Source organism: Sorex araneus, chromosome 2 (genome assembly GCF_027595985.1).
Source record: "Sorex araneus isolate mSorAra2 chromosome 2, mSorAra2.pri, whole genome shotgun sequence".
Classification (NCBI taxonomy): domain Eukaryota; kingdom Metazoa; phylum Chordata; class Mammalia; order Eulipotyphla; family Soricidae; genus Sorex; species Sorex araneus.
The window spans coordinates 48,658,189-48,683,742 of NC_073303.1; the positions used below are offsets into that span (position 1 = coordinate 48,658,189).

General features: G+C 42.1%; 1 protein-coding gene across 1 annotated transcript in view; it reads left to right on the top strand.

The window, feature by feature from the left end:
* The window catches only part of FANCC (FA complementation group C), a 197,057-nt gene that overhangs the window by 56,163 nt on the left and 115,340 nt on the right, over positions 1–25,554 (top strand). Inside the window, exon 4 of the mRNA XM_055126768.1 lies at positions 1,847–1,941. Coding sequence (XP_054982743.1) covers positions 1,847–1,941 — 95 coding nt within the window. The remainder of the gene's footprint in view (positions 1–1,846; positions 1,942–25,554) is intronic.

Genomic DNA, 25,554 nt, shown 5'->3' on the forward strand with positions numbered 1-25,554 from the left:
GGACCATGGACCACTCCTGGCAGTTTTTGGTCAAACTGGACCAGTGGTTCAATGAGTTGGCTCAATGCTGGGCGTATCCCAGGCCCTCATAATGCTTGGGCGCCACTGGCGCTCGGGATCCAACTGAAGTGAGCTGCCCTGAGGCCATGAACCTTCACCCTTTCACTGGCTCTCTGTCCTCCGATACCTTCAGTTTTCAGGCCTCATTTTTGCTTCTCACATGTTACAAAATCTCATTAGGTTCTGTTGCAAAGGGGACACTTATGACTCACCAGGTGGATGTTTCTGCTAAATAAAATATTTCAAAGTTCAGCATTTTAATCTTAAATTTAGTAAAGCTTTACATTTTAGACTAAAGAGTATGGAGCATGAACAAGACTTCCATTGTATCTATTTTAGCTGAACCATTTGATACTAAATAGAATGTTTTTTTCTGTTGAACTCAACAAAGTATTTAACAAAGTAAGAGTATTTTGAGAAATTGGAAAATTTAAAGATAAAATCAGGAATATTGTTATCTATAACTGCTATATTTTTGTTTCTCTTTATGTGCTTTCTTACAATTTTCATTGCAGCCCTAGGATTTACAATACTGCTAACTGCACTTTTCATGCATGTATCATTCCGTCCCTGAGAGCCTGTTTCCCTCCACCAGTGCCCAGGGCCCTCCGGCCACTCTCCCGAGTGCTCAGTTCTGCAGACAAATCCCCAGTTCCCGTGACCTTGGCCCTTTGTTGTTCCCTTGCTATGTTTCTGTATATCCTCACATATGAGAAAAAGATAGAGATTTTTTTTTAATTGTGGAGATGGTAACACCTCTACACACATACATAATTAAAGCTAAACTGACATTCCATAAAATTGCAAATCAGTGATAAAGAGAAGTTTAAAATGTTATTTGGGGTTGGTATAGGCCATATCTCGGTGCCCAGGAGCTATTCCTGCCTCTGTGCTCAGCAGAGACCCTTTGGAGACCCTTTGGAGAGCACATATGGTGCCAGGGAGCTGCAGGAGGCCACCACGTTCAAGGCAAGCACTTTACCCAGAGTCCTGTCTCTCTAGCCCCTATTGTTGTTGTTGTTGTTACTTTGTGGGTTGGGGGAGTGGAGGAGGTTGGTGTCAGTTGTACTCAGGGCTTCAGCAATCAGAAATCACTCCTGGAAGTACTCGGGAGACCATATATGTTGCTGGGGTTGAACCCTGGTCAGCTCCTTACAAAGTTACGTTTTATTCATAGTTCTGGAGGCCTGTGAATTTATCAGCTATAGATTTTCATAAACTACAGTAAGTGTTTTATCTCAGTAAAATATTTAAAATGTTTACAGTGTCTGATAAAATGTACTCATTGCATTCCCTACCCATCCTTTATAATTACCACACCATATTCGATGGGGTTCAGACAGTAGGCAGCAGATCATAGAGGGAAGTGTATACGTGCATATGTACATATTTTCAGACATATACACCAAAGCTCACGTCACCCAAACTTTACCAACATGTTAGTGATATCCTATAGAATGTCTTAATAGCTCCTGCCAAAGTAGAACAATCTTCACACTGTTTCTTATATGAACACTTTCTTGTAAGCATGTTCAGCGGTTCTTCATAACGACAATTCAAAATATATTCTTTTGGTTGTGTTTTGGGACAGGGATTGGGGTTTGGGATGGAAACATCCCAAATTTGGTGGTGGGAAGGTCTGATGGTGGTGGGATTGGTGTTTGAATATTAAATGTAATCAAATATCGTGAACTAACTCATAAAATAAAAAAAATCTTTTAAGTAAATAAAAATAAATAAAATGTACTCATTTTAGTTTAATTAATTTATCTATTTCTTTTGACAGATGAAAGCCAAAAAATTCTAATATGGTGTTTGTGTTCTCTGATTAATAAAGAACCACTGGATTCTGCAGAATCAAAGCTTAACTCCTGGACACGGGTAAGAAAGTAAATCTGGCCTATGCTGCTGTAAGTCAAATTGATTGCTTCAAGGCTCTGCTTTGACACTCTCACTCTATGAAGCTTTAGAAGTTTTTTCAAAGAAACTCAGAGACAGCCACTGTTCCATTATTTTTCCGAGCTCAGTGCTCTCAGAACATCAGTCTGTAGCTTGTGTCCTGAAGTGGTGGCCACGGCTAGTGCGCTCAGACCAGCACCTGTGCCAGCTGACCACGGATGCGCACACAGGGAGGTCTGTTACCCGGAGCGCCGGCAGCCCCCTGCGCATGCCCGGCAAAGGCCGCGGCTCTCTGGACCAGCGCCTGTTCCCGAGGCGGGCGTGGCTGCACCAGCGCCTTGGCGGCTCTCCTTTGCTGCCCCCCGCTGCTCTGCGGCAGACCCTCCGCCCCTCGCTTGGCCGGTCCCGCTCCCCGTAATGTGCATGTGGTTCAGATTAGCCGCGTCCTGTTAAGAAGTCACCCACGCAGACAAAGCCATATGGTTCTGGGTACCAGCTTGACTGGTGGTATCATTCCCTTCACTGCCTTCACGGCGCCTTTGTTTCGTGTGCAGTTGCTGGCAGGGAGGACTGAGGCAGTATTTGCATTTATAAAAACGCAATTTAACAAGTCCTATTGAAAGTAGATTAGAAGGAACATCAGAAGGAAAAGGGATTGGATAACAGAAGAATGAAAATTTTAATTGTACGGTAAATTGATACAAAGCGATGAAGATAGGAACTGAATGAGAAGGTGAAGGAGAGTATGGACAAGTGACTGGAGTAGAATTACAGAGTAGCCTTTGATTCTTTTTAATTGTTCCGCTGAATAATCATTACCTTAATGATTATTTGGGATATGTTTTGTATAAGGAAACTTGTTAAGTATCGAAGTAGGCCATCTTTTTAAGTATCGAAATAGTGTGTTTTAGGTTGACCATATTAATTTGCTTCATTGTCATCATGATTTTATTAGCCTCTTTTTAATTTCTAGGCCTGTATTTTCTTCTGTGGGGTTCCCTTATTTCACAGGAAAGTAAAGTTAAATCCTTCTCTCCAGGGAACTTGCAGGTTGGTAACAAGATCTTTCCAGAGTAGCATGCTTGGGTTCTAGGTAGAACTGTGCACACTGTGACAGGCGTGGCGAGGGACACTTGCTCAGACTGCAGGCTCTGGAGATGTTTGCTCGGGAGCACTCCTATGTGTTAGTTGAGTTTTGAACAATGACTAGAAGCAGGGATAGCGGGCTTGGGGCTTTTTGTTTGTTTTAGTAGAGAGAGCATGTACAAGCATGGTGGTGAGAAAGATAAATTCAGGGAACTGTAGGCACTTAGCTTGGTGCAGAGCTTGGGATTTTTTTAGGGTGGGTCGTGGAGTATGTGGTTATAGGAATTCTTACAGGAAGGTGGTGGGAAATCAGAGCATTGTAAAACGTACATGGCCAGTGAGAGTCCCAGAAATGGAACAGCGGAAAGAAGGGGGTTTCCAGGTGGGTCACATTCCCACAACCAGAGCCTGGAGCCACATTCACCCAGCATCTGCCACCAATAGCCGTCTGGGCGAACTCCACCCCTCACAGCTAAGCTCCACAGGAATATTCACCTACCTGAAATTCCAGATTCTGGGGTTTTTTTTAGCTGAAATCTCTGGGCCTTCTTGGGTCAGGGTGGGTGATCTCCCCCCACATCCCGTACTTCCAGATGCCCCGTCAGCCGCTCCCACGTCCCACTGCTGCCACCGTGTAAGTTCATCTCTCAGCCCTGGTCCAGAGACTCCTCAATAAGTCTCAAAAGAGGTCTGTCAACTAGCTGCAAAAATTTCTCAGATACCCAGTCAGAAAGTTTTCACAAGTTTTCTTTTATTGAAGTATTTGATCAATCCGTCAGCCATTCTGTATTAACAAGTAACATAAATTACTGTGGGCCTGCCCTGGGGGCGGGCTTGAGGGGGGTTGGGAACTTGGAGAAAGTGGAGGGAAGGTGGCAGTGATGGTGGGCTTGGTGTTGTAGTATTGAATGCCTGTAAAAAATCATGAACAGGGGCTGGAGCAATAGCACATCGGGTAGGGCGTTTGCCTTGCACCCGGCCGACCCAGGTTCGATCCCCAGCACCCCATATGGTCCCCTGAGCACCGCCAGGGGTAATTCCTGAGTGCAGAGCCAGGAGCAACCCCTGTGCAACCCAAAAAGAAAAAAAAAATCACAAACAATTTTGTAAATCACGGTGTTTAAATTGGGGAAGAAAAAAAATTATTGTTGGATATGATTATCACTGTATGGACAAATGGTATTGTTTTTCTAATCACTTTTTTACCATTTAAAAATAATTATTTTCTATATCTTAAAAAATAAATAGAGTATGATTTTCAGTAGAAAAATACACCTTTTGTTACAGTCAATAAACTGCTGGGGGACTGTTGTTGGTGGTGATGGTGTTTTTTTTCTTTCTGTTTTTGTACCACACCCAGTGTGCTCAGAGGTGCTGTGCACTCAGGAATCACTCCTGATAGGGACCCAGGGATTCCAGGTATCAAACCTCCGTGGCTATGGGAAAGGCAAGTGCCCTGCCCACGATACTGTTGCTCCAGCCCAGAAGATTGCTGAACGGAGCACTGTTCCCTGGAGTCTCTGTGGGGAGAGCTGCGGACGCCCAGTTGCGTTTCCAACTGCTCAGAAACCTTCATTCTGGGGGCTGGAGCAATAGCACAACGGGGAGGGCGTTTGCCTTGCACGCGGCCAGCCTGGGTTCGACTCCCAGCATCCCATATGGTCCCCCGAGCACCGCCAGGGGTGATTTCTGAGTGCAGAGCCAGAAGCAACCCCTGAGCATCGTCGGGTGTGACCCAAAAAGCAAAAAAAAAAAAAAAAAAAAAGAAAGAAACCTTCATTCTGCAGGAATCTTTCAGACCACATGCTTGCTGTGTGGAGAGTTTGGCTGCATATATGTATGCATATTTCTGTTTTGAAAAAAAGCTTTACATTCAGCAAAATTTATTTGGGTAGACAAATTGACCCTTCTGCAGTACAAACGTATTTTGTGGAAGAATGAACTGTATATATTTTTATTTTCCAAAAAGAGATGTGCATCAAAGCATGAAGCTAAAAAAAAGAGTTTTTCCCTTAAACATTTTTTATTAGTGAGATGACGTGGTTTGAAATAGTGTTCATATTCCACTTTGGCCTGCAAAGCCACTGCCGTTCTATCACCAGAAAAGTGCCCATGACTCCCTCCCACCACCGCCTGCCCCCATCCACGTACACCACTTTCCCCTGGAGGACTCAGCTGGAGGCGGAACCTCAGTGCATCCCATTGTCCATTTCCTTTCTTCGTTCACTTTCAAACTACATATCTTTGTGATCACCCGTAATTTCCCTCTGACCTCACTTAACACGACATTCTTTAGTTCCGTCCAGTTTATAGCAAAATGCAAGATACATAGATGAGTAATAATCCATTATATTTATATTTGTGTATATAACATAGATATAGATACATACATATATATATATATATATATACACACACTATAATCTGTGTAAACACACAAAAAATCAGCTAGAGAGGGGCCACTCGGAGCACCGCACCGCGCACACAGGGCAGCAGTGCTGTCTCTCCTGCTGCCCGCGTTTAGCAGTCTCCAGCCGCTTCCCCACCCCCGGGGAGGTTGATGGTGATGATGAGGCAGGCGAAGGAAGGAACGGAGCCAGGCTGGTTGGTCTCAGTTGCAGTTTATTCCAATCTCTCTATACAATCCCGTCTCTCTCTCTCTGCTTCTTTCCTGAACCCCCTCATACAGCCACCTTAAACCCCCCAGCATCAGGGGTCAGGGCTTACACATAGGTGTGGTCACAATCAATTGGGGTAAAGTTCTTTCCCTCAGGGGATGCTTCTTCTAGGACAGATTCTCTTTCAGCAGGACACCCGCCCAAGAGTGGAATCCCATGGGTGTGTTTTTCCTCTCCTTGTCCAACTAACATATAAGCACTCATAATATTAATCATTTTGTATGGACATAGCAAGAGATGCATTAAGCTTATAGAATTGCTCTCCTGGGGTCACCTCGATCTCAGACTACAGTGCTCAGGCCAGATTAGTCTTTCCTATCCCTAGCAGGGTCCTAGTCTTGTCGTTGATTTTGGATCATGATATGGCATGTCCATGACCAAGCTCTTAACATATAGTTAAGCATTAGGCGCTTTGGCCAGTCCCATCTCGATGCCAGGGTAGCACATAACTCACCGCTTGCCCTGGGTCCATCCTATCCCTCATCGGGACCCTGCTTTTTGGGGTGCTAGGAAGTAAGGGCAGCTGAGGCTTAAGTCGAGAAAGCAGATGCCCAGGAGTGAATAATATTGGAAGCCAATTAAATCCCATGTTGCCAAAGCATATTAACAAATGTCTTTCTTTGTCCATACAAAAAGATACCATTTGTATTATTATTGGGTCTTTCCCATTCCCCGCATTTAAGAGGAGTTCAGGACCAGAGTGATAGTACAGTGGATAGACCACATAGCCTACCTGGGTTGATCCCTGGTATCACATATGGTCCCCTGAGCACAGAACTGGAGTAATCTCTGGGAGTCCAAAACAAACGAAAAACCTAAAAAAGTCATTTAGGAGGAGCTCTGCTTATTATAACTTTAAATTGTATAAGATTACTTGTTTTAGTAAGTTATCACTGCTCAAATAGGCCAGATCAAGACATTTATTACTAATTAAGAACAGGATGTTTGGGATGTTTGGTGGTATTTTCCTTCTTTTAACTACAACTTCAATTGAATCAACTTAATTAATTGAGCATTGACCAGATCCCCACTCTAATCCCAGTACTCCCATTATTTCATTCATTCCTCCCACTTATGTTCCTACCAATGATCCTTTGTGCCCTTTATAAATCTGTACTGAAGTCATTTTTTTAGTAATGTTTCTCATGGAAATAATACATGTTCCTAAGACCTGCTTCACGGGCTTACAGTTATGCGATCTGAATTGTCTCGACCAGTGAGAGACAAATCCCTGTGAATGTTAGATTTGAATGTTAGATTTAATGTCCACAGTGGGGTATGGGTTGATTCTTCAGTGTGCTGGGGGAGGGCTGTGCAATACACTAATTTGACACTGTTAATAGTGTTTTAGATTGTTTGCTATGAACATAATTATGTTTAATTCCATATCTTAATTTCTCTTATTAGATGCTTAGGATTGCAATTTCTGTATTGTATGATTATGCTTAACTTTATAAGTTTCTTATAGTCAATGTCAAGTGAATTGTATTCCTATGGTATTAGTTTTAGTAGATGCACAAATTCACCAATATTTAGCATTGCCAGTCTGGTTAATTTAGTTTTTCTCATGGGTTTATTTATAGTAGTATCATTTTATGTTTTCTCTTGACTTTGTTTGAGTCTGGTGTTTTATATGGAGTACCAGGGTGTACCCAGTGGCAAGTTCCCTGCAAGTTCTCCTTAGGAATAGCTCCCAGTGGTACTCAAGAGTACAGTGTGCACTGTTTACAGTAGCCAAAATCTGAAAAAACCGGAGTGCCCAAAAACAGATGACTGGTTAAAGAAACTTTGGTACATCTACACATGGAATACTATGCAGCTGTTAGAAAGGATGAAGTCGTGAAAGTTGCATATAAGTGAATTAACATGGAAAGTATCATGTTGAGTGAAATGAGTCAGCAAGAAAGAGACAGACATAGAAAGATCGCACTCATCTGTGGAATATAAAGTAGCAGAATGGGACACTAACACCCAAGAGTTGTAGAGATAAGAACCAGGAGGTCTGCCCCACATCTCGGAAACTGGCGTCACATGCTGGGGGAAAAGGCAGCAGAGACAGAGAAGGGAACACCTAGTAGAGAATGTTGGGAGGATCCAGTCAGGTTGAAAGCTGTGTACCAAAAGTAGACTTTAGACCGAACATGATGGCCACTCAATACCTCTATTGCAAACTACAACATCCAACAGGAGAGAGAACAAAAGGGAATGCCCTGCTGCAGAGACAGGGTGGGGTGGTGGGGGAATGGGGTGGGAGGGTGGGAGGGATAGGAGGAGAACGGGCACTGGTGGAGGGATGTAAACTAAATACAAACATGAAAGTTCATAAGTTTGTAACTGTAACCCATGGTGATTCACTAATAAAAATTTTTTTTTAAAAAAGAATACAGTGTGATGTCAGGATTCGAACCTGAGACCTGCTCTACTGGCATACGAAGCATGCAGCAAGCAGATTGGTATTCCAGCCTCTTGAATCACCTCCCTGGCCCTGGCTTTGTTGTTGATGGGGCCGCACAAGGCATGTCCCTTGGCCCATGTGTGTACTGCATGTGTTCTACCACTGCTCATCCCAGGCCCTTGTTTTTTCCTGTTTTTCTGTAACTGCCGCCCTAATGATGTAATATTAGTGTATCTCTTTTCTGCTTTCTTCTGTTAGGATTGGATTCAGGCATTTTACCCACTTCCAGTTGCCATCTTACTAAGGTGTGGAGTACTTTTTCTACTCAGATATTGCTCTCTTATCAGATATATGTATTCAGAGAACTATAGCATTCATGCCTGTTGCTCATCTATTTGCTTAAGCGGGCACCAGTAACATCACCATTGTGAGACTTGTTACTATTTTTGGCATATGGAATACGCCACGAGTAGCTTGCCAGGCTCTGCCATGCGGGTGATATATTCTCGGTAGCTTGCCGAGCTCTCCAAGAGGGACGGAGGAATCACACCCGGGTCTGATGTATGCAAGGCAAACGCCCTACTGCTGTGCTAGCATTCATGTCTTGTATAAGTAAATTGCATAAATTTTAACTTTTGATGAAATTTTTACCAGTTTTTCAAACTTTTTATAACATAGACATATTTGAAGTTTTTATAGCATAGAAATATTTGTCCATATCAAATTTATAAAGGTGTTCTTCTTTGTTCCCTTCTAAATGTACTATAGATCTTCCTTGACTTGCTATGTGGTTGTATTTGATAAATTTGTGGTAGAATTTTAAATATTTTAAGTGAAAAATGCATTTAGTACACCTAGTTTTAGTAGGTAACTAAACTGCAGATCATTTAGCCTTATCTATCTTAAATCTACATAGAATACCTAGCCTATAGTTGGCAAAATAATCTAACACAGACCTATTTTATAATTAACTGGGAAATAGACAGTTTGGTGCTTTGTAGACGTGGTGAGGTACAAAGGCACACTATTAAAAATACAGCTGAACACACAAAGCTGTCAGTTTTTACCTCCTGGGCTGCGTGATACCTTTCAACAGAGCTGCTTTTTGCTGCTTTTTGCTGCTTTGTGTCATGTGAGAGCCTGGGGAAAACCAGACTTTAACATTCAGGTTTTCTTTTGAGTTTCATTCCTTTTACATCATCTTCAAGTATCATCTATAACTTGAATTTTAAGTTGGGAACTGACAGTAAACTGTTAGTTTTAATTTTTACATTTACATAGATGATCTATTTTGAATTTCTTCTTTTTTTATTCTGTTGATGATAGTAGAAATAATTTTATTTCTAGAATTACATGCCATTATTTCAGTCATGTTCTTCCACACTGCGAGTGGGGCTGAAGGGAGTGCCCGGGGAGGTGGGGGAAGCCCAGGTTCCGTTCCAGGCGCCACTCGGGATTCCATAGACCCCTGGACATCTTACAGATGTCAACTGGTCCAATCTAGGAGCCTATCAGCCCCATGATTCTGCTTTTAATTTATTTCCCTTATTTAATCAAATTGGCTGCAACCTTAGGATGGACACCTGGGCTCTTTCCTGGTCTCAGTAGGAAGCATTCAGTATTTGCCATTCAGCATGACATTATCAGGGAGACAAGCTGTTTGGAGGCTCAGGCAGGGGAGCACAGCTGCTGGTGCACCCTCGACCAGAGACCCATCAGTCTCCATTCAGGAAAGGCCATCCTCTCGGCCGAGCGCGCAGCTTCGGGAGGGATGCACAGGAGTGGTGAGGGAGGAAGGGGACACCTGCCCAGCCAGCCAGGTTAGCCGAATCAACCCTGGCGCTCAGTGGGGTGACAGATGTCAAAGCCAGATCGCCCTCACATCCAGAGGACTGGAGCGATAGCACAGCAGGTGGGGCGTTTGCCTTGCACGCGGCCAACCCGGGTTTGATTTCTCCCTCCCTCTAGGAGAGCCCGGCAAGCTCCAAGAGTATCTCGCCCGCACGGCAGAGCCTGCAGGCTCGCCGTGCCGTATTCCATATGCCAAAAAACAGTAACAAGTCTTACAGTGGAGACACGTTGCTGGTGCCCGCTAAAGCAAATCAAAGAATAGGATGACAGTGCTACAGTGCAGGGCTACTATCAGAGAATTTTTTTGTAGCTGACCTATAAAAAGTTGAGGGATTCCCTTCTATTCGCACATTTTTAGATTATTTTTGATAAATGAAAATCAGGTTTTTTAATTTTAGTGCTGGATAGATAGTACAGCAAGTCAGGTGCTTGCCATGCATTCCGCCAACCTGGGATTAATCCCTAGGCACCACCTAAGGTTTGCTGGACACCAGGTGAAGCTCCAGGCGTAGAGGCAGTTCTGAGCACTGCTGGGTGTGCCCCAACATCCTTCCCAATTAGAACAAACTTTAATTTCTTAGATGCGCATAACAACTTCCCTGCTTTAACCATAGGTGAGTGTTGAGTCGGTCTCATATTGCTGTGCAATCATTCCCAGTATCATCCTTAATTTTTTTTTAATTCAAAAAACTGAAACTTTGTATGAGTTGAACAGCAACTCCACTTTCCCTGCCCCCCCCCATCCATTTGTGTTGTGGCATGTATTATAACATCATTTTATAAAAGTGAGTAATGTTTCGCTGTATGTGTTGGGAAATGTGTATCCATTTTGCTTACCCGCTAATCTGCCATGGACGTTTGGGTTGCCTCAGTCTTCGCCGTCGCTGCCATGAGTGTCCGTCCGGCCGTGTAAGGGTATTGTATTGTGAATCTCTGTTTGAAGATATTTTGAAGCATATACTCAGAAGTGGAATTGCTGGTTTTTGTGGCAATTTTGATCTATTTTTTTAGGTACCACTGAACGGTTTTCCTAGTGAGTGGGAGCAGTGCGCCTCTTTTTCTTCAGCCTTCCCTGCATGTATTGCCATCTTTGTGTGTTTCTTCTCTCGCTAATAGGGACCACACTCAGTGGCTGTCTTGGCCCAGAGCTGTCGGCCTCATACTTGACCCTTGGGTTCAGCTGTGTCGCGGCATGCGGGGCCGCACTGTGTCCGTAGCGCCAGCCCCAGGCCTCCACGCGGCAGACACGACCTCTTCCACTTGGACTATCTTTGTGGACCTCATTTTTTAAAATTAATTTCTAAATAATAGCCATCATGATTCTTTCATATCATTTGTTAAGTTGATTCTAGGTATTTGATATTTGGAGGAACTGTTTGAAATGGAACAAACTTTTGACTTATCTCTTCTAGTACATTGCATTTAGAAATACAACAGATTCGTGTGTATTGATTTTGTAGCTACTGTCTTGCTGCACTGGTTGTTTCTAAAAGTTTTTTAGTGGAGTTTTAGGAACACATACACACACACACACACGTATTCACACCATCTGCCACTAGTGATAATTTGACTTCTTTTCCAATTTGGAACCCTTTTTTTTCTTTTTTCTTTTGTTTTCCTTTGTCTCCTTGCTCTGGAAAGAACATCTAAGATTTTATTGGATAATAGCAGTGAAAGTAGACAGCCTTGCATTGTCTGTGATCTCCGAGGGAATGCTTTCTGTTTCACCATTGAGCTTGATGCTGGCTCTGGGTTGGTTGTACGTGACTGTTACTGTTTGAGGAATGTCCGTCTCACCTAACTAACCATAAATGGTTGCTGAACTTTGTTAAAAGCTTGTTCAGCATTTGTGTATATTGAACCATTCATGCATCCTTGGGATGAATTCTACTAGATCATGTTGTATGATTCTTTGATATACTGTTGGATTCAATTTGCTAACATTTAATTGAGGGTTTTTTCATTGGTGTTAATAGGGGATACTAATCTATAGGGGTTTTTTTGGGGGTGACGTTTTGGGTAACATTTTTATAGTTTCAGAGTAAATTTGGCTGCATAGAAGTTGTTAGAAAGGACCCTTATTTCCTTGGTGTTTGGGATATCAAGGTGTCTAAATAGTAAAACCCTGCAGCAACTTGGATGGAATTGGGTGGTATCATTCTGAACAAAATAAGTCAGAATTAGAACGATAACAACATCAGCTAATTATTTGTATAAATTCCTTATATATAGTGAATATTAACTACATGCTAGATATATGGCTTGCAAATATTTCCACCCATTCTGTGTGGTGCCAGTTCTCTATATTCGTAATGTCCTTCGATACACAAAGGCCTAAATTCTTGTGAAGTCCCACATCATCTACTTTTTCTTTTGTTGTCTTGATTTTTTCTTGGTTCTTGGTGATATGTACTTATACATGTCCTGGGCAGCCCCCGGACGAGGAAAGGAGCAGGGGGGATGGAGAAGGGCAGGGCGCATCTCCTCACGTTTCCTGCAGTTTCAGCTGATGGTAGAACCTATGCGGAGGACAGGCAGTTTGCTGGTGTCACTGTTGGAAGTTCAGCTTTAGTTTAGTTTAGTTCAGCTTTTTTTCTCACGTTAGCTCAACCCCTACTTGACCATGACGGCCTTCATTCATTCAGGGGCCTTTATTGGCTTCCAGAGTGCTGAGCACATAAACTCTGGGATTGATCATTTAAGGATTTAGTATTTATGCTGTTGCTTCCTGGTTGTACTTTAGAAGCATTGTAGTAAAATGGGAAGAAATTAAGTCAGAAGTGACTTAAGTGAGATTTCATCGTGTATCAGTTGCTGTTAGAATAAACTTAAACGGCTTCTGTTAGTGTCCAGATCATAAGGTTTGGGGATTATAATATAACCCTGAAGTGAAATAGTAAATGCAGAGTCTAGGACAAGATTACTTCAAGGAGTAAATCTTCAAGTAAATCTTGAAGTAAATACTTCAAGGAGACTCCTGGAGACTCGTGAACTCTGCTTTGCTTGTGTTTTGTGTTGCTTTTCTCTCTCTTTGTGTGCCTGTGTGTGTGACATCAGGGATTTGACACCTACATACAAGGCAGACACTCTACCCCTGAGCTATAGCCTCATTCCCCCCAGGAACTCAGTCTGTAAAAGTCTATTTCCTCAGTTTAAAATTGGGTCAGAATTGGACCTGAAAAAGTCAGTAGTATCTCTGAGACTTGACTAAAAGTCTTTTTGTCTGTTTGTTTTGTTGGCTTTTGTGGCCACGCCCAGCATGTTCAGGGCTTATTTCCTGGTTGGGCAAGATGGGGTGATGGGGATTGAACCCCAGTCAACCAAATGCAAGTAAAGCACCTTTCCTGTTATACTACCGCTCTGTCCCCTAAGCGGTGTTGTTATGCCTTTTTCCTTTTTATACTTTGGCGCTTTCTTGTATTATCAATAATATGAGGGAACTGGAGCGATAGCACAGCAGATAGGGTGCTTGCTTTGCACATGGCTGATCCAGGTTCATTTCCTGCACCCTATGTGGTCCCCTGAGCCCTACCAGGAGTGATTCTTGAGCACAGAGCTTGGAGTAATCCCTGAGGATCACCGAGTGTGGCCCCAAAACCAAACTTAATAATAATAGTAGATGCTAACATTTGGACTGGAGTGATAGCACAATGGCCATTGCTTTGCCTTGCATGCGGCCAACCCGGGTTCAATTCCTCCGTCCCTCTCAGAGAGCCCGGCAAGCTACCAAGAGTATCCCGCCCACATGGCAGAGCCTGGCAAGCTACCCGTGGCGTATTCGATATGCCAAAAACAGTAAAAACAAGTCTCACAATGGAGACGTTACTGGTGCCCGCTCAAGCAAATCGATGAACAACAGGATGACAGTGCTACAGTGCTACATGCTCTAGCCTTACTCTTTTGGTTGTAAAATTCCACTTTTCCAACCACCATCCTATTTTGCTTTTTGTTTTTTTAGTCACATCCAGTGTTGCTCAGGGGTTGCTGCGAGCTCTTTTTCTCAGGGATTCCTCCTGGTGAACCATGTAGTTCCAGGGATTGGACCCAAACTTGCTGAGTGGGAAGTACGTGGCCACCCCTTGAAGCTGTCTCTCCACCTTGCCAACCACCATTTTTTCGGAAGATTGTCCTTTTCCCACAGACTGGATTTCACACCTGTATTGAAAATCATTTATATGTGTGAATTTTCTTTATTCTTTATATTGATCTCTCCTCTCCATATGCTTGGACTATGCAATATGTAGCTTGCCAAGGAAAAGATAAAAATTTAAAACTTAAAGTTAAGGCTTTTGTTCAGTGCTGTTCTACTGAATTCTGATTCCGCGTCTTGATTACTATACAATTGTCATAAGTTTTATAATCAGAAATACTGAGAATCTCTTGCCCGCACGCCTGGCTGTCTTCCTCAGGGCCCCTCGGAGGCTTCCCTCCCCACCCCAAGCAGAGCTCCTGGCAGCCGAAGATCACCGGAACCTAGGCACAGCCATGCTCAAGGCCCCTCTCCACATGTTCAGACAAGCCTCACGCATGAAGGTACCGGCAGAGGAACCCAAGTGTGTGTAATCCCATCAAGAGCCAACATCCAGAGACTTAAAAGCAAGCTCCCAGAAGCATGTGGCCGCTTTGCAGATGTGCGATATCTTATAACCTACTTTTTCCTCCAGGAGAAACTAGCCAGCTACTGAGAGCTCCCTGCCCACATGGGATAGCCTGGCAAGCTTCCCATGGTATATCCATATTCCAAAGCCAGTAACCAGCTGAATATCATTCCCCTGACCCTGAAAGAACCTCCAACGTGGCATCATTGGGAAGGCCGAGAAGAGAGAGGCTTCTAAAATCTCAGGGATAGGATGAATGTAGAGGTTACTGAGACCACTTGAGCAACTCGACAATCAATGGTATTTCGTGATTTCGTGTGATTTTCTACTTTTTTTCTTTGTTTTTAACATTATGTTTGGAGTCCCCTGAGATTCCATTTCAATTTTAGTATAGATTTCCTACTTTTGAAAAAAAAGACATTGGGTATTTGATAGGGACTATACTCAATTTGTAGATTGATTAGGGGTGATGGTATGATGGTATGATACTCATGGTATGAAAGTGATACTGTATTCCACCATGAGTATGTGACAGGCTTTCATTTCCCCATGTCTTCTGTTATTTCTTTTAATAGTGTTTATGTTTTCTCTCTAAAAGTATTTCACCTTTCTTCTTAATTTCCTGGTACTTGATTTTCTGAGGCACAACTGTGAATAGGTTCTCCATTTCATTATTTGTATATAAAAAATGGATTTCTGCATATTGATTTTGTGGCCTGTCATTTTACTGTATGTCTGCTAGTTTTAGGAGCTTCTTTGTAGAATCCTTAGTGTTTCCTACAGATAGTATCATGACATCTGCAAATTGTGATAATTTAATTCTTTTCTGATCAAATACTGTAAAATCTCTTTCTTGCCAAACAGCTATGACAAGGACTTCCAATACTAGATTGAATATTAGTCATGAGAGTATGCAGTCTTGACTTGTGCCTGATTTTAGAAGAAAGGCTTTCAGTTATTCACCATTAAGTATAATGTTTGCTTTAGCCTGGTGGTAAATGGTTCTATGTGAGGGAAGTTCCTTCAACTCCCATTTTACTGAGAGTTTTTATCATGAATAGGTTTGGAGTCTTGTTGCATGCTTTCTCTCCATCTATCAATCATCATCATCATCATCATCATCATCATTACCCTGTTGATCATCGAATTTCTCGAGTGGTCTCAGTAACCTCTCCTTTCGTCCTATCCCTGAGAGTTTAGAAGCCTCTCTCTACTCAGCTTTCCCAATGATGCCACATTGGAGGCTCTTTCAGGGTCAGGAGAATGAGGCCCAACTTGTTACTGGCTTTGGCATATGAATACACAATGGGAAGCTTGCAAGGCTCTCCCATGTGGGCAGGAAACTCTCAGTAGCTTGCCAGTTTCTCCCACAGGGAGAAGTAGGTTATAAGAAGTAGGTTAAAAGCTTCTGGGAGCTTGCTTTTAAGTCTCTGGATGTTGGCTGTTGATGGGATTACACACACCTGGGTTCCTCTACCAGTATCTTCATGCGTGAGGCTTGTCTGAACATGTGGAGAGGGGCCTTGAGCATGGCTGTGGCTAGGTTCTGGAGGTCTTCAGCTGCTGGGAGCTCTGCTTGGGGTGGGGAGGGAAGCTGGAGCCCATCCCCTTGAGGGGCCCCAGGGAAGACAGCCAGGTGCACAGGCAAGAGACTCTCTGATCTATCAATATCATCTAATTTTTCTTTATATTGATGTGGCATATTTTATTTATTGAGTTGCATATATTAAACTATTCTGAGATCCGTAGGATGAATCCTACTTGGTCCTGGTAAATAATCTTGTATTATTATTACAATATCTTATAATGTATTATAATGTATTGTTGGATTCAATTGGCTGATATTTTGTTGAGGATCTTTGCATCTGTGTTCATCAGGGATATAGTTTTCTTTTTGGTGATATCTGTCTGCTTTGATAATCAGGGTGATGTTTGTCTCAAAGAAACTGGAAGGGTCCTGTTTCCTTGACTTTATGAAAGAGCCCTAAAGAATTGGGAGCACGTCTTCTTTAAGTCTGAAAAACTCAGCAGTGAACCTAACTGGGCCTGAGCTTTTGTTACCCTTTCGATTTCCTCCATTGTAATCAGTCTGTTGAGATGCTTTGTCTCTTCTTGAATTCAGCCTTGGGAGGTTATAATAGTTCAGAAATTTATCCATTTCTTCTAGGTTTTCTTTTTTTTAAATTTTTTTATTAATCACCATGGGGGTACAGATGCAGGTTTACATATTCTCGTGCTTGTGTTTCGGTCATATACAGCTTGAGTATCTATCCCTCCACCAGTACTTGTCCTCCACTGTTAACCCTATCATCCCTCCCACCCCCTCCCCCACCTACCCCAATTCCGCTCCCCACTCTGCCTTATTGGCAGAGCATTCCCCTCTGTTCCCTCTCTCCCTTTGGGCATTGTGGTTAGTAATGGAGGTCTTGGGTGGCCAGTGTGTTTGGTCTATAGTCTGTTCTGTGCACGCCTCTCCCATCCCGAATGGGTCCTCCCACCACATTTTTGCTTGGTATTCCCTTCTCTATCTGAGCTGCCCTTTCCCCCAGCATGTGAGGCTGGTCTCCAAGCCATGGAGCAAATCTGGTACTTATTTTTGTTATTCTTGGGTGTTAGGCCTCCACTCTGTTGTTTTATATTCCGCAGATGAGTGCAATTCTTCTATGTCTGTCCCTCTCTTTCTGACTCATTTCACTTAGCATGATACTTTCCATGTTTATCCACTTGTATGCGAAATTCATGACTTCATCTTTTCTGACAGCTGCATAGTATCCGATTGTGTAGATGTACCAAAGTTTCTTTAGCCAGTCATCTGTTCTTGGGTATTCGGGTTTTTTCCAGATTTTGGCTATCGTAAATAGTGCTGCGATGAACATACATGTGCACATGTCATTTTGGCTATATCTTTTTGCCTCTCCGGAGTATATTCCCAGAAGTGGTATTGCTGGGTCAAATGGGAGCTCGATTTCTAATTTTTTGAGGAGCGACCATATTGTTTTCCAGAAGGGTTGAACCAGTCGGCATTCCCACCAGCAGTGTAGGAGGGTTCCTTTCTCCCCACATCCTCTCTAACAGTGGTTGCTTTTGTTCCTTTGGATGTGTGCCAGTCTCTGTGGTGTGAGGTGATATCTCATAGTTGTGTTGATCTGCATCTCCCTGATGATTAGTGATGCAGAGCATTTTTTCATATGCCTTTTGGCCATTCGGATTTCTTCCTTGAGAAAGTTTCTGTTCATTTCTTTGCCCCATTTTCTGATGGGGCTGGATGTTTTCTTCTTGTAGAGTTCAACCAGTGCCTTATATACCCTTGATATCAACCCCTTATCAGATGGCTATTGGGTAAATATCCTTTCCCATTCTGTAGATTGCCTTTGTATTCGGGTCACTGTGTCTTTTGCGGTGCAGAAGCTTCTTAGTTTAATATAATCCCATTTGTTTATTTCTGTTTTTACTTGATTGCTTAGTTCCATGTCATCTTTGAAGATATCTTTGGCTTCAATATCGTGGAGGGTTTTTCCAACCTTGTCTTCAATGTACCTTATGGATTGTGGTCTGATGTTGAGGTCTTTAATCCATTTTGATCTGACTTCTGTGAATGGTGTCAGGTCGAGGTCTAAACCCATTCTTTTACATGTGCTTGACCAGTTATGCCAGCACCATTTGTTAAAGAGGCTTTCCTTGCTCCACTTCACATTTCTTGCTCCCTTATCAAAGATTAGGTGTTCATACAATTGGGGTGGTTTGTAGGGATATTCCACCCTGTTCCATTGGTCTGCGGCTCTGCCTTTGTTCCAGTACCATGCTGTTTTAATTGTTACCGCTTTGTAGTAGAGTTTAAGGTTGGGGAGGGTGATGCCTCCCATTGTCTTTTTCCCAAGAATTTCTTTAGCTATTCGTGGGCGTTTGTTGTTCCATATGAATTTCAGGATTGCTTGGTCTATTTCTTTGAAGAACTTCATGGGTATCCTTATGGGTATTGCATTGAATCTGTATAGTGCTTTAGGGAGTATTGCCATTTTGACAATGTTAAGTCTTCCTATCCATGAGCAGGGAATATTTTTCCATTTCCTCGTGTCTTCTTTTACTTCATGTAGTAGTAGGGTTTTGTAGTTTTCTTTGTAGAGATCCCTAGCCTCTTTAGTTAGGCTGATTCCGAGGTACTTGATTTTCTGGGGCACAATTGTAAATGGCATTGTTTTTTTTATGTCATTTTCCTCTATGTCGATGTTTGCATATAGGAAGGCCATGGATTTGGGGGTATTAATTTTATAGACTGCAACTTTACTGTACAAGTCTATTGTTTCTAGGAGTTTCTTTTTTCTTTTTTGCTTTTTGGGTCACACCTGGCGATGCACAGGGGTTACTCCTGGCTCTGCACTCAGGAATTACTCCTGGTGGTGCTCAGGGGACCATATGGGATGCTGGGGATCGAACCGGGGTCGGCTGCATACAAGGCAAATGCCCTACCCACTGTGTTATCACTCCAGCCCCTGTTTCTAGGAGTTTCTTAATGGAGGTTTTAGGATTCTCTAGGTACAGAATCATGTCATCTGCGAATAGTGAGAGCTTGATTTCTTCCTTTCCTATCTGGATGTCTTTTTCCCACCTAATTGCTATCCCAAGTTCTTCCAGTACTATGTTGAACATATGTGGTGAGAGTGGGCATCCTTGTCTTGTTCCTGATCTTAGAGGGAAGGCCCTTAGTTTTTCTCCATTGAGGATAATGCTTGCCACGGGTTTGTGATAGATATCTTTGACTATCTTGAGGAAAGTTCCTCCAAAACCCATTTTGGTGAGAGTTTTCATCATAAATATATGTTGGATCTTGTCAAATGCTTTCTCTATGTCTATTGAAATGATCATATGATTTTTATTTTTACTTTTGTTGATATGATGGATTATGTTGATTGATTTAAACCATCCTTGCATTCCAGGAATGAATCCCACTTGGTCGTGATGTATATTGATCTTTTTGATGAGTTGTTGGATTCTATTTGCTAGTATTTTGTTGAGGATCTTCGCATCCATGTTCATCAGGGATATTGGTCTGAAGTTTTCCTTGTTAGCAGTTTCTTTATTTGCTTTTGGTATTAGGGAGATATGTGCTTCATAGAAACTGTTTGGGAGAGTACCTGTTTTTTCAATTTCCTGGAAAAGCTTGAAGAGAACTGGTAACATGTCTTCGTTAAATGTTTGGAAGAATTCGCTGGTGAAGCCATCTGGGCCTGGGATTTTGTTTTTGGGAGACTTTTGATTACAGTTTCAATTTCCTTGATATTAATGGGTCTGTTCAGATATTCCAAGTCTTCTTTGTTCAGTCTTTGGAGATTGTAGGAATCCAGGAATTTATCCATTTCTTCTAGGTTCTCTTGTTTTATGGCATACAGACTTTCAAAGTAGTCTCTGATGATCTTTTGAATTTCATTAGTTTTTGTTGTGATGTCCCCCTTCTCATTTCTGATTCTGTTTATTAGGGTTCTCTCTCTTTCTTTCTTTGTGAGTCTTGCTAGTGGTTTATCAATCTTATTTATTTTCTCAAAGAACCAGCTCTTTGTTTCATTGATCTTTCAGATTGTTTTTTGGGTTTACATATCATTGATTTCTGCTCTAAGTTTTATTATTTCTTTTCTTCTGCCTGGTTTGGGCTCCTCATGTTGGTCCTTTTCTAACATCTTGAACTGTGAGGTCAGGTTATTTATGTGGGCCCTTTCTTCCTTCATGAGATGCTTGCAGAACTATAAATTTTCCCTTAACACAGCTTTAGCTGCATCCCACAGGTTCTGGTAGCTCGTGTCTTCATTCTCATTTGTTTCCAAGTACCTTTTCATTTCTTTCTTTGATTTCCTCTCTGACCCACTCATTGTTCAACATTGATTTGTTTAATTTCCAGGTGTATGCTTTGGTCCTCTGCGTCTGTGCATGATTAACTTCTATCTTCAGTGCATCATGGTCTGAGAAGATAGTTGATACAATTTCTATCTTTCTGATTCTATGGAGGTATGCTTTGTGGCCCAGAGCATGAATCTATTTTGGAGAATGTTTCATTTGCACTGGAAAAGAATGTGTGTTCTTTTTTTATGGGGATGCAAAGTCCTGTATAGATCTATTAGCCCTCTCTCTTCTAGTTTTTCCTTCAAAACCAGTGTCTCCTTCCTGAGCTTTGATCTTGTTGATCTATTCAGAGGTGATAAAGCAGTATTGAAGTCTCCAACTACTATTGTGTTGCTAGCAATGTCCTCCCTAAAATCCGCTAGCAGTTGTTTTAAATATTTAGTTGGTCCCTTATTTGGTACATAGTACATTTAGGAGTGTGAGTGCTTCCTGCTGTACATATCCCTTGATTAAAAAGAAATGGCCTTCGCTGTCCCTTCTAATCTTTTTTCAACCTGAAATCATTGTTGTCTGATACTAGTATGGCCACCCTGGCTTTTTTGAGGGAGTTGTTTGTTTGAAGGATTGTTTTCCATCCTTTAATTTTGATTCTGTGTTTGCTCTGACCATTCATGTGTGTTTCTTTGTAGGCAGCAGAATGCTGGGTTCAGTTTCTGAACCCATTTTGCCACTCTGTGTCTCTTAATTGATGTATCTAGACCATTGATGTTGAGAGAGATTATTGTCGTGGAGTCTTGTTCCATCTTTCTGTAGGGGTTTGTTGTGCTTGTAGGGGTTTTTCTTTTCTTACAGGAGCCCCTTTAGTCCTTCTTTCAAGTTTGGTTTTGAGTCTATGAAGTTTCTGAGCTGTTGTTTATCCATGAAATTGTGTATTGTTCCTTCAAGTTTGAGTGAGAGCTTAGCCAGATAAAGTATTCGTGGTGAGGCGCTCATTTCATTGAGTTTTTCACTGTATCCCACCATTGTCTACTGGCTTGGAGGGTTTCCTCTGATAAGTCTGCTGTGAATCTAAGGGGTGTTCCTTTGTATGTGATTTCCTTTTTTGACCTTGCTGCTTTCAGTATTTTGTCCCTATCCGTGGCATCCATCATTCTGACTATGATATGTCTTGGAGTCTTTTTATTAGGGTCTCTTCTAGCTGGCACCCTTTGGGCTCCTAGGATCTGAACATCTACATTATCCAGCTCTGGGAATTTTTCAGCAATGATTTCTTTAACTGTGGCTTTTTCATTGGGGTTGCCTCCCTGTCCTTCTGGAACTCCAATGGTTCTTATGTCATTCCTCTTGGAATCATCCCCTAGGTCCCTGATTTGCCCTAGAGCTATTTTGAGGTCTTTTCCCATTATTTGTTGTAGCCTGTGAGCTTTCTTCTGCTCATCTTCAAGCTCACTATTTATATCTTCAGCTGTAGCCATTCTACTGTTGAGGGCACCCACTGTGTTTTTTATTTCGTCTACAGAGTCTTTTATTCGCGACATTTCTGAATGTAGCTTTCCTCTTTCTGCTCTGATTTCTTCCCGTATTTTCTTCACTGACTGCTCCACTGTTTTTTTAAGTTCGTTGAACATTCTCAGCATTTCTTCTCTGAATTCTTTATTGGAGAGATCATATTTGTGGGAAACCCCTGCTGAGGCTTCTGGACTCTTTTCTTCATCCTCTCCTTGCTGTGGGGATTTGCACTGTTTCTTCATGCTGTCGCGGTGTATGGAGGCGGAACCTTCCAATTCACTAGAGCTGTTCTCTCTTTGTGAGGTTTCTGGAGAAGATTTGGAGGATGTGTTCTTTTACATTGGGCTTGTATATCTTCCTATGCACATCGGTAATCTGTTGTAATTGGAAAGGATTTGTGCTCACCTATATTTTGGTGCAATTGAAGTAGGCTTTTTCTGTTTGAGGTAGCTGGGGAGATCTCTACAGAGTTAGTTAATGGGGATTGAGATGTCTGTCAAGTATACTAAAAGAAGGGGAAATAACTGCAGCTGCCCTCAGAGACCACGCCCCCACAGTGAAGGCCACGCCCACTACCACAGGTCACGCCCCTTCTGGCTCCGAGTGACTATGGCTGGCACACCTGGATGAAGAAGCAGGAAGCTCAGGGTCTGCCCCGGTGGCTGGGAGCCGGGGGTCCCTTCCCACTGGACGGTAGGTTGAGATCCCAAATGGATCTTAACTCATCTAACAATTGTCATCAGCAGACCTGTGCTCCTTCTTGTAGATTCTATGAGGAAGAAATTATTTCCTTGCCTCTCCAGCTTTGGAGAATGCATTCCTTGACTTTTTGGTTTCTTTTTCCATTTTTATAGTGAACTAACGTGTTCATAGGCTGCCGTATATCTGTTTTTGCTCTTTTATTTACTTTTTGTTTCGTCTGGGGTGTGGGTGAAGTGTTATGCCTCAGGAGACTCAGAGCCTTTCCAGGTGATTCTCCACCAACCACACCCACAGTTCTTAAAGTCCCATGCAGTGCTGAGGGTTCAAACCAGGGTGGGCTGCATATATAACATGTGTCTATCTTCATTTCTTAATACCCCTTATTCTTAGGAATAAGGAGGAAAGAAGAGAAGCAGCATCCTTTTGAATACATTCACACAGTGTATGTGTGTGGGGGGGGGAGAGACAGACAGACAGAGACAAAGACAGAGAGAGACAGCGAGAAAGAAATTTGGGGGCTGTCTCTTTTTCCTGGACTAATGAATATTGGAACTACCGCTAATACTTGCTTCCAGAATAGAGATGGGTAAACACTCAATCTTCTTGAGGCCAAAATAATTCAGAGTTGGTTTTTTCATTCTCCTTGTGGTTTTCGGGAATTGGTAGTTCTTTTGAGGTATGTTTGGGAAAGATGGGTCCTCATTCCTTATTTAACCTATGCAAATAATCTTCAAGGACTTTGATCACTGTGAAGAGAGACAAGAAACTGTCATCTGTCTTCCAGATGAAACGCTGTTTTGGGAGGACTATTAAAGAGATGGGTCACAATTTTTTGGTTATTTCCATCTTGTGCTACTACAAAAGATTAAATTTTAAAAAAACAGTAATAAATTCCTATTTTTTTTTACTCTTTTAGTTTCTTTGCGTTTTAGTGTTAGAAGCTGTAACCAGCTGTCTGTACTAGCTAACTCAGTTCCAAAGGCAGAACTGATACAGAGAGGTAAAGTTTTACTTCCCTTTGGGCCAAGCCTGTCTTTCAATTTATGATTGAGCTGATTTGCTATTCTTAAAAGAACTTTAAAAGGAGATAGAGAAGCAATCAATAGCAACAAAACCCCCTTATTTTCATCTGCTATAGAAAAGCGTGTTATCGTACAATAACCGCTCCCTCATGGGATGGGAGAACCACTGGGGAGGTTGTTAGCCAGGATTTGGTTGGACTTATTTGTGTTCATTGAGTTAACATTCTTTTTCTAAAACTCTGTGCTGAGTATATGACTAACTTCACTGATGTGTAGAATACTGCCTCGTGAACAGCATAGCTATAAAACTGCATTACTCTCGTGAAGAACCTTATACAGAACTGGAAAGCCAATTTTTAGTAGAAGACAAATGTGCAAGCATAAACTTTAAACATTTACAACTGCTATGTTCCTGGGTTTTGCCTGGGTGTTTAATCTTTGGAAATATAGAACAGTGACTGGGCCCTGGGTATGTGCTCAGCTTACATCTTAAATATTACTTAGGGCCTTTGTCTCGGGCCACATATCTTCGTTAAGAGAATGGAGAGGGAATTTGGGATGACATATGGATTTTCATTGTAGTGTTATATGTGCAGTATGTCAACGTGAAAGTGTAATAGTGAAAATATCCAGTTTTCTAGCTATGTGTGCACATTAAAAATAACTGGCTCAGGGGATCGATAGCACAGCAGGTAGGGCATTTGCCTTGCATGCGGCCAACCTGGGTTCGATTCCCAGCATCCCATATCGTCCTCCAAGCACTGCTAGGAGTTATTCCTCAGTTCATGAGCCAGGAGTAACCTCTGTGCATCACCGGGTGTGATCCAAAAAGCAAATAAATAAATAAATAAATAAAATAACGGGCTCCTTGTTAGACAGTGTCAGAGACTTGCTGATCCCAGGAAGCTGCAGATACAGTGCTTACTGCAGGGTGTAGATGCAGACCAGAGCTGGGGTGAGCACTCTCGCAGGAGCTTCCTGGGCTGTGGTGCCATGGTCTACAGGAGCTGTGGTGGTCCACCTTTGAAAGGGATTGAAAAAGCATAAGATTCTCTTAAGTTGCTTTTCCCTTTCTCTTCCCCAGCCACCTCCTCTCAGTTGTTATTGTTTAGCCTGCTTGCCTTTACCAGATGGAGTTTCCTGCATGTGCCGCTGAGCTCTGTGTGCAGCTTATTTAAGCAACAAAATAAAATACTTAAACAGTTTTTTCAGCACAAAGGATGAAAATGATCAATCAAGTCAAATATTTTGATTATTAAAGTTGTTAAAAGACTGGTAAATTTATTTAGTCCGTTAATTTTCTTATTTAATTTATATAAGTTTAATTTCTGCCTCTAAATTTTTGACACTGAAAGTTTGAGTCATTTGCACATTTGTCTTCCTCTTCTACAAACAAAAATATGGTTCTCACTAGCCTATTTTGTTCTTTAGTAGTACCGTTTATCCTTTTTATGAACTTTTTGTCTTGGCCTATATTGTTTATCAATATTAATGAAAAAACTAAGTAATAGGAATTCAAAGTCACTAGTTTTTCATTTATGAGAATTATTGTGTTAAATAAAACTATTAGTTTCTCTAGAGGGATTATTTTAAATACTAAATGTGTTAAAATGGTAGTGTATTATCTGAACCTTCATAGTTTCTCTTTCTGAAAGAATGATTTTTGTGGGGCTGGAGTGATAGCACAGTGGGTCGGGTGTTTGCCTTGCATGCAGCCAACCCGGGTTCTATTCCTAGCATCCCATATGGTCTCCTGAGCACCACCAGGAGTAATTTCTGAGTGCAGAGCCAGGAATAACCCCTGTGCATCGCCAGGTGTGACCCAAAAAGCAAAAAAAAAAAAAAAAAAAAGAATGAGGGTGGCACTGAAGAGTTTCGGTGAAATGGTGTCCCCCTGCCAAACCCATCTCTTTACATCAATG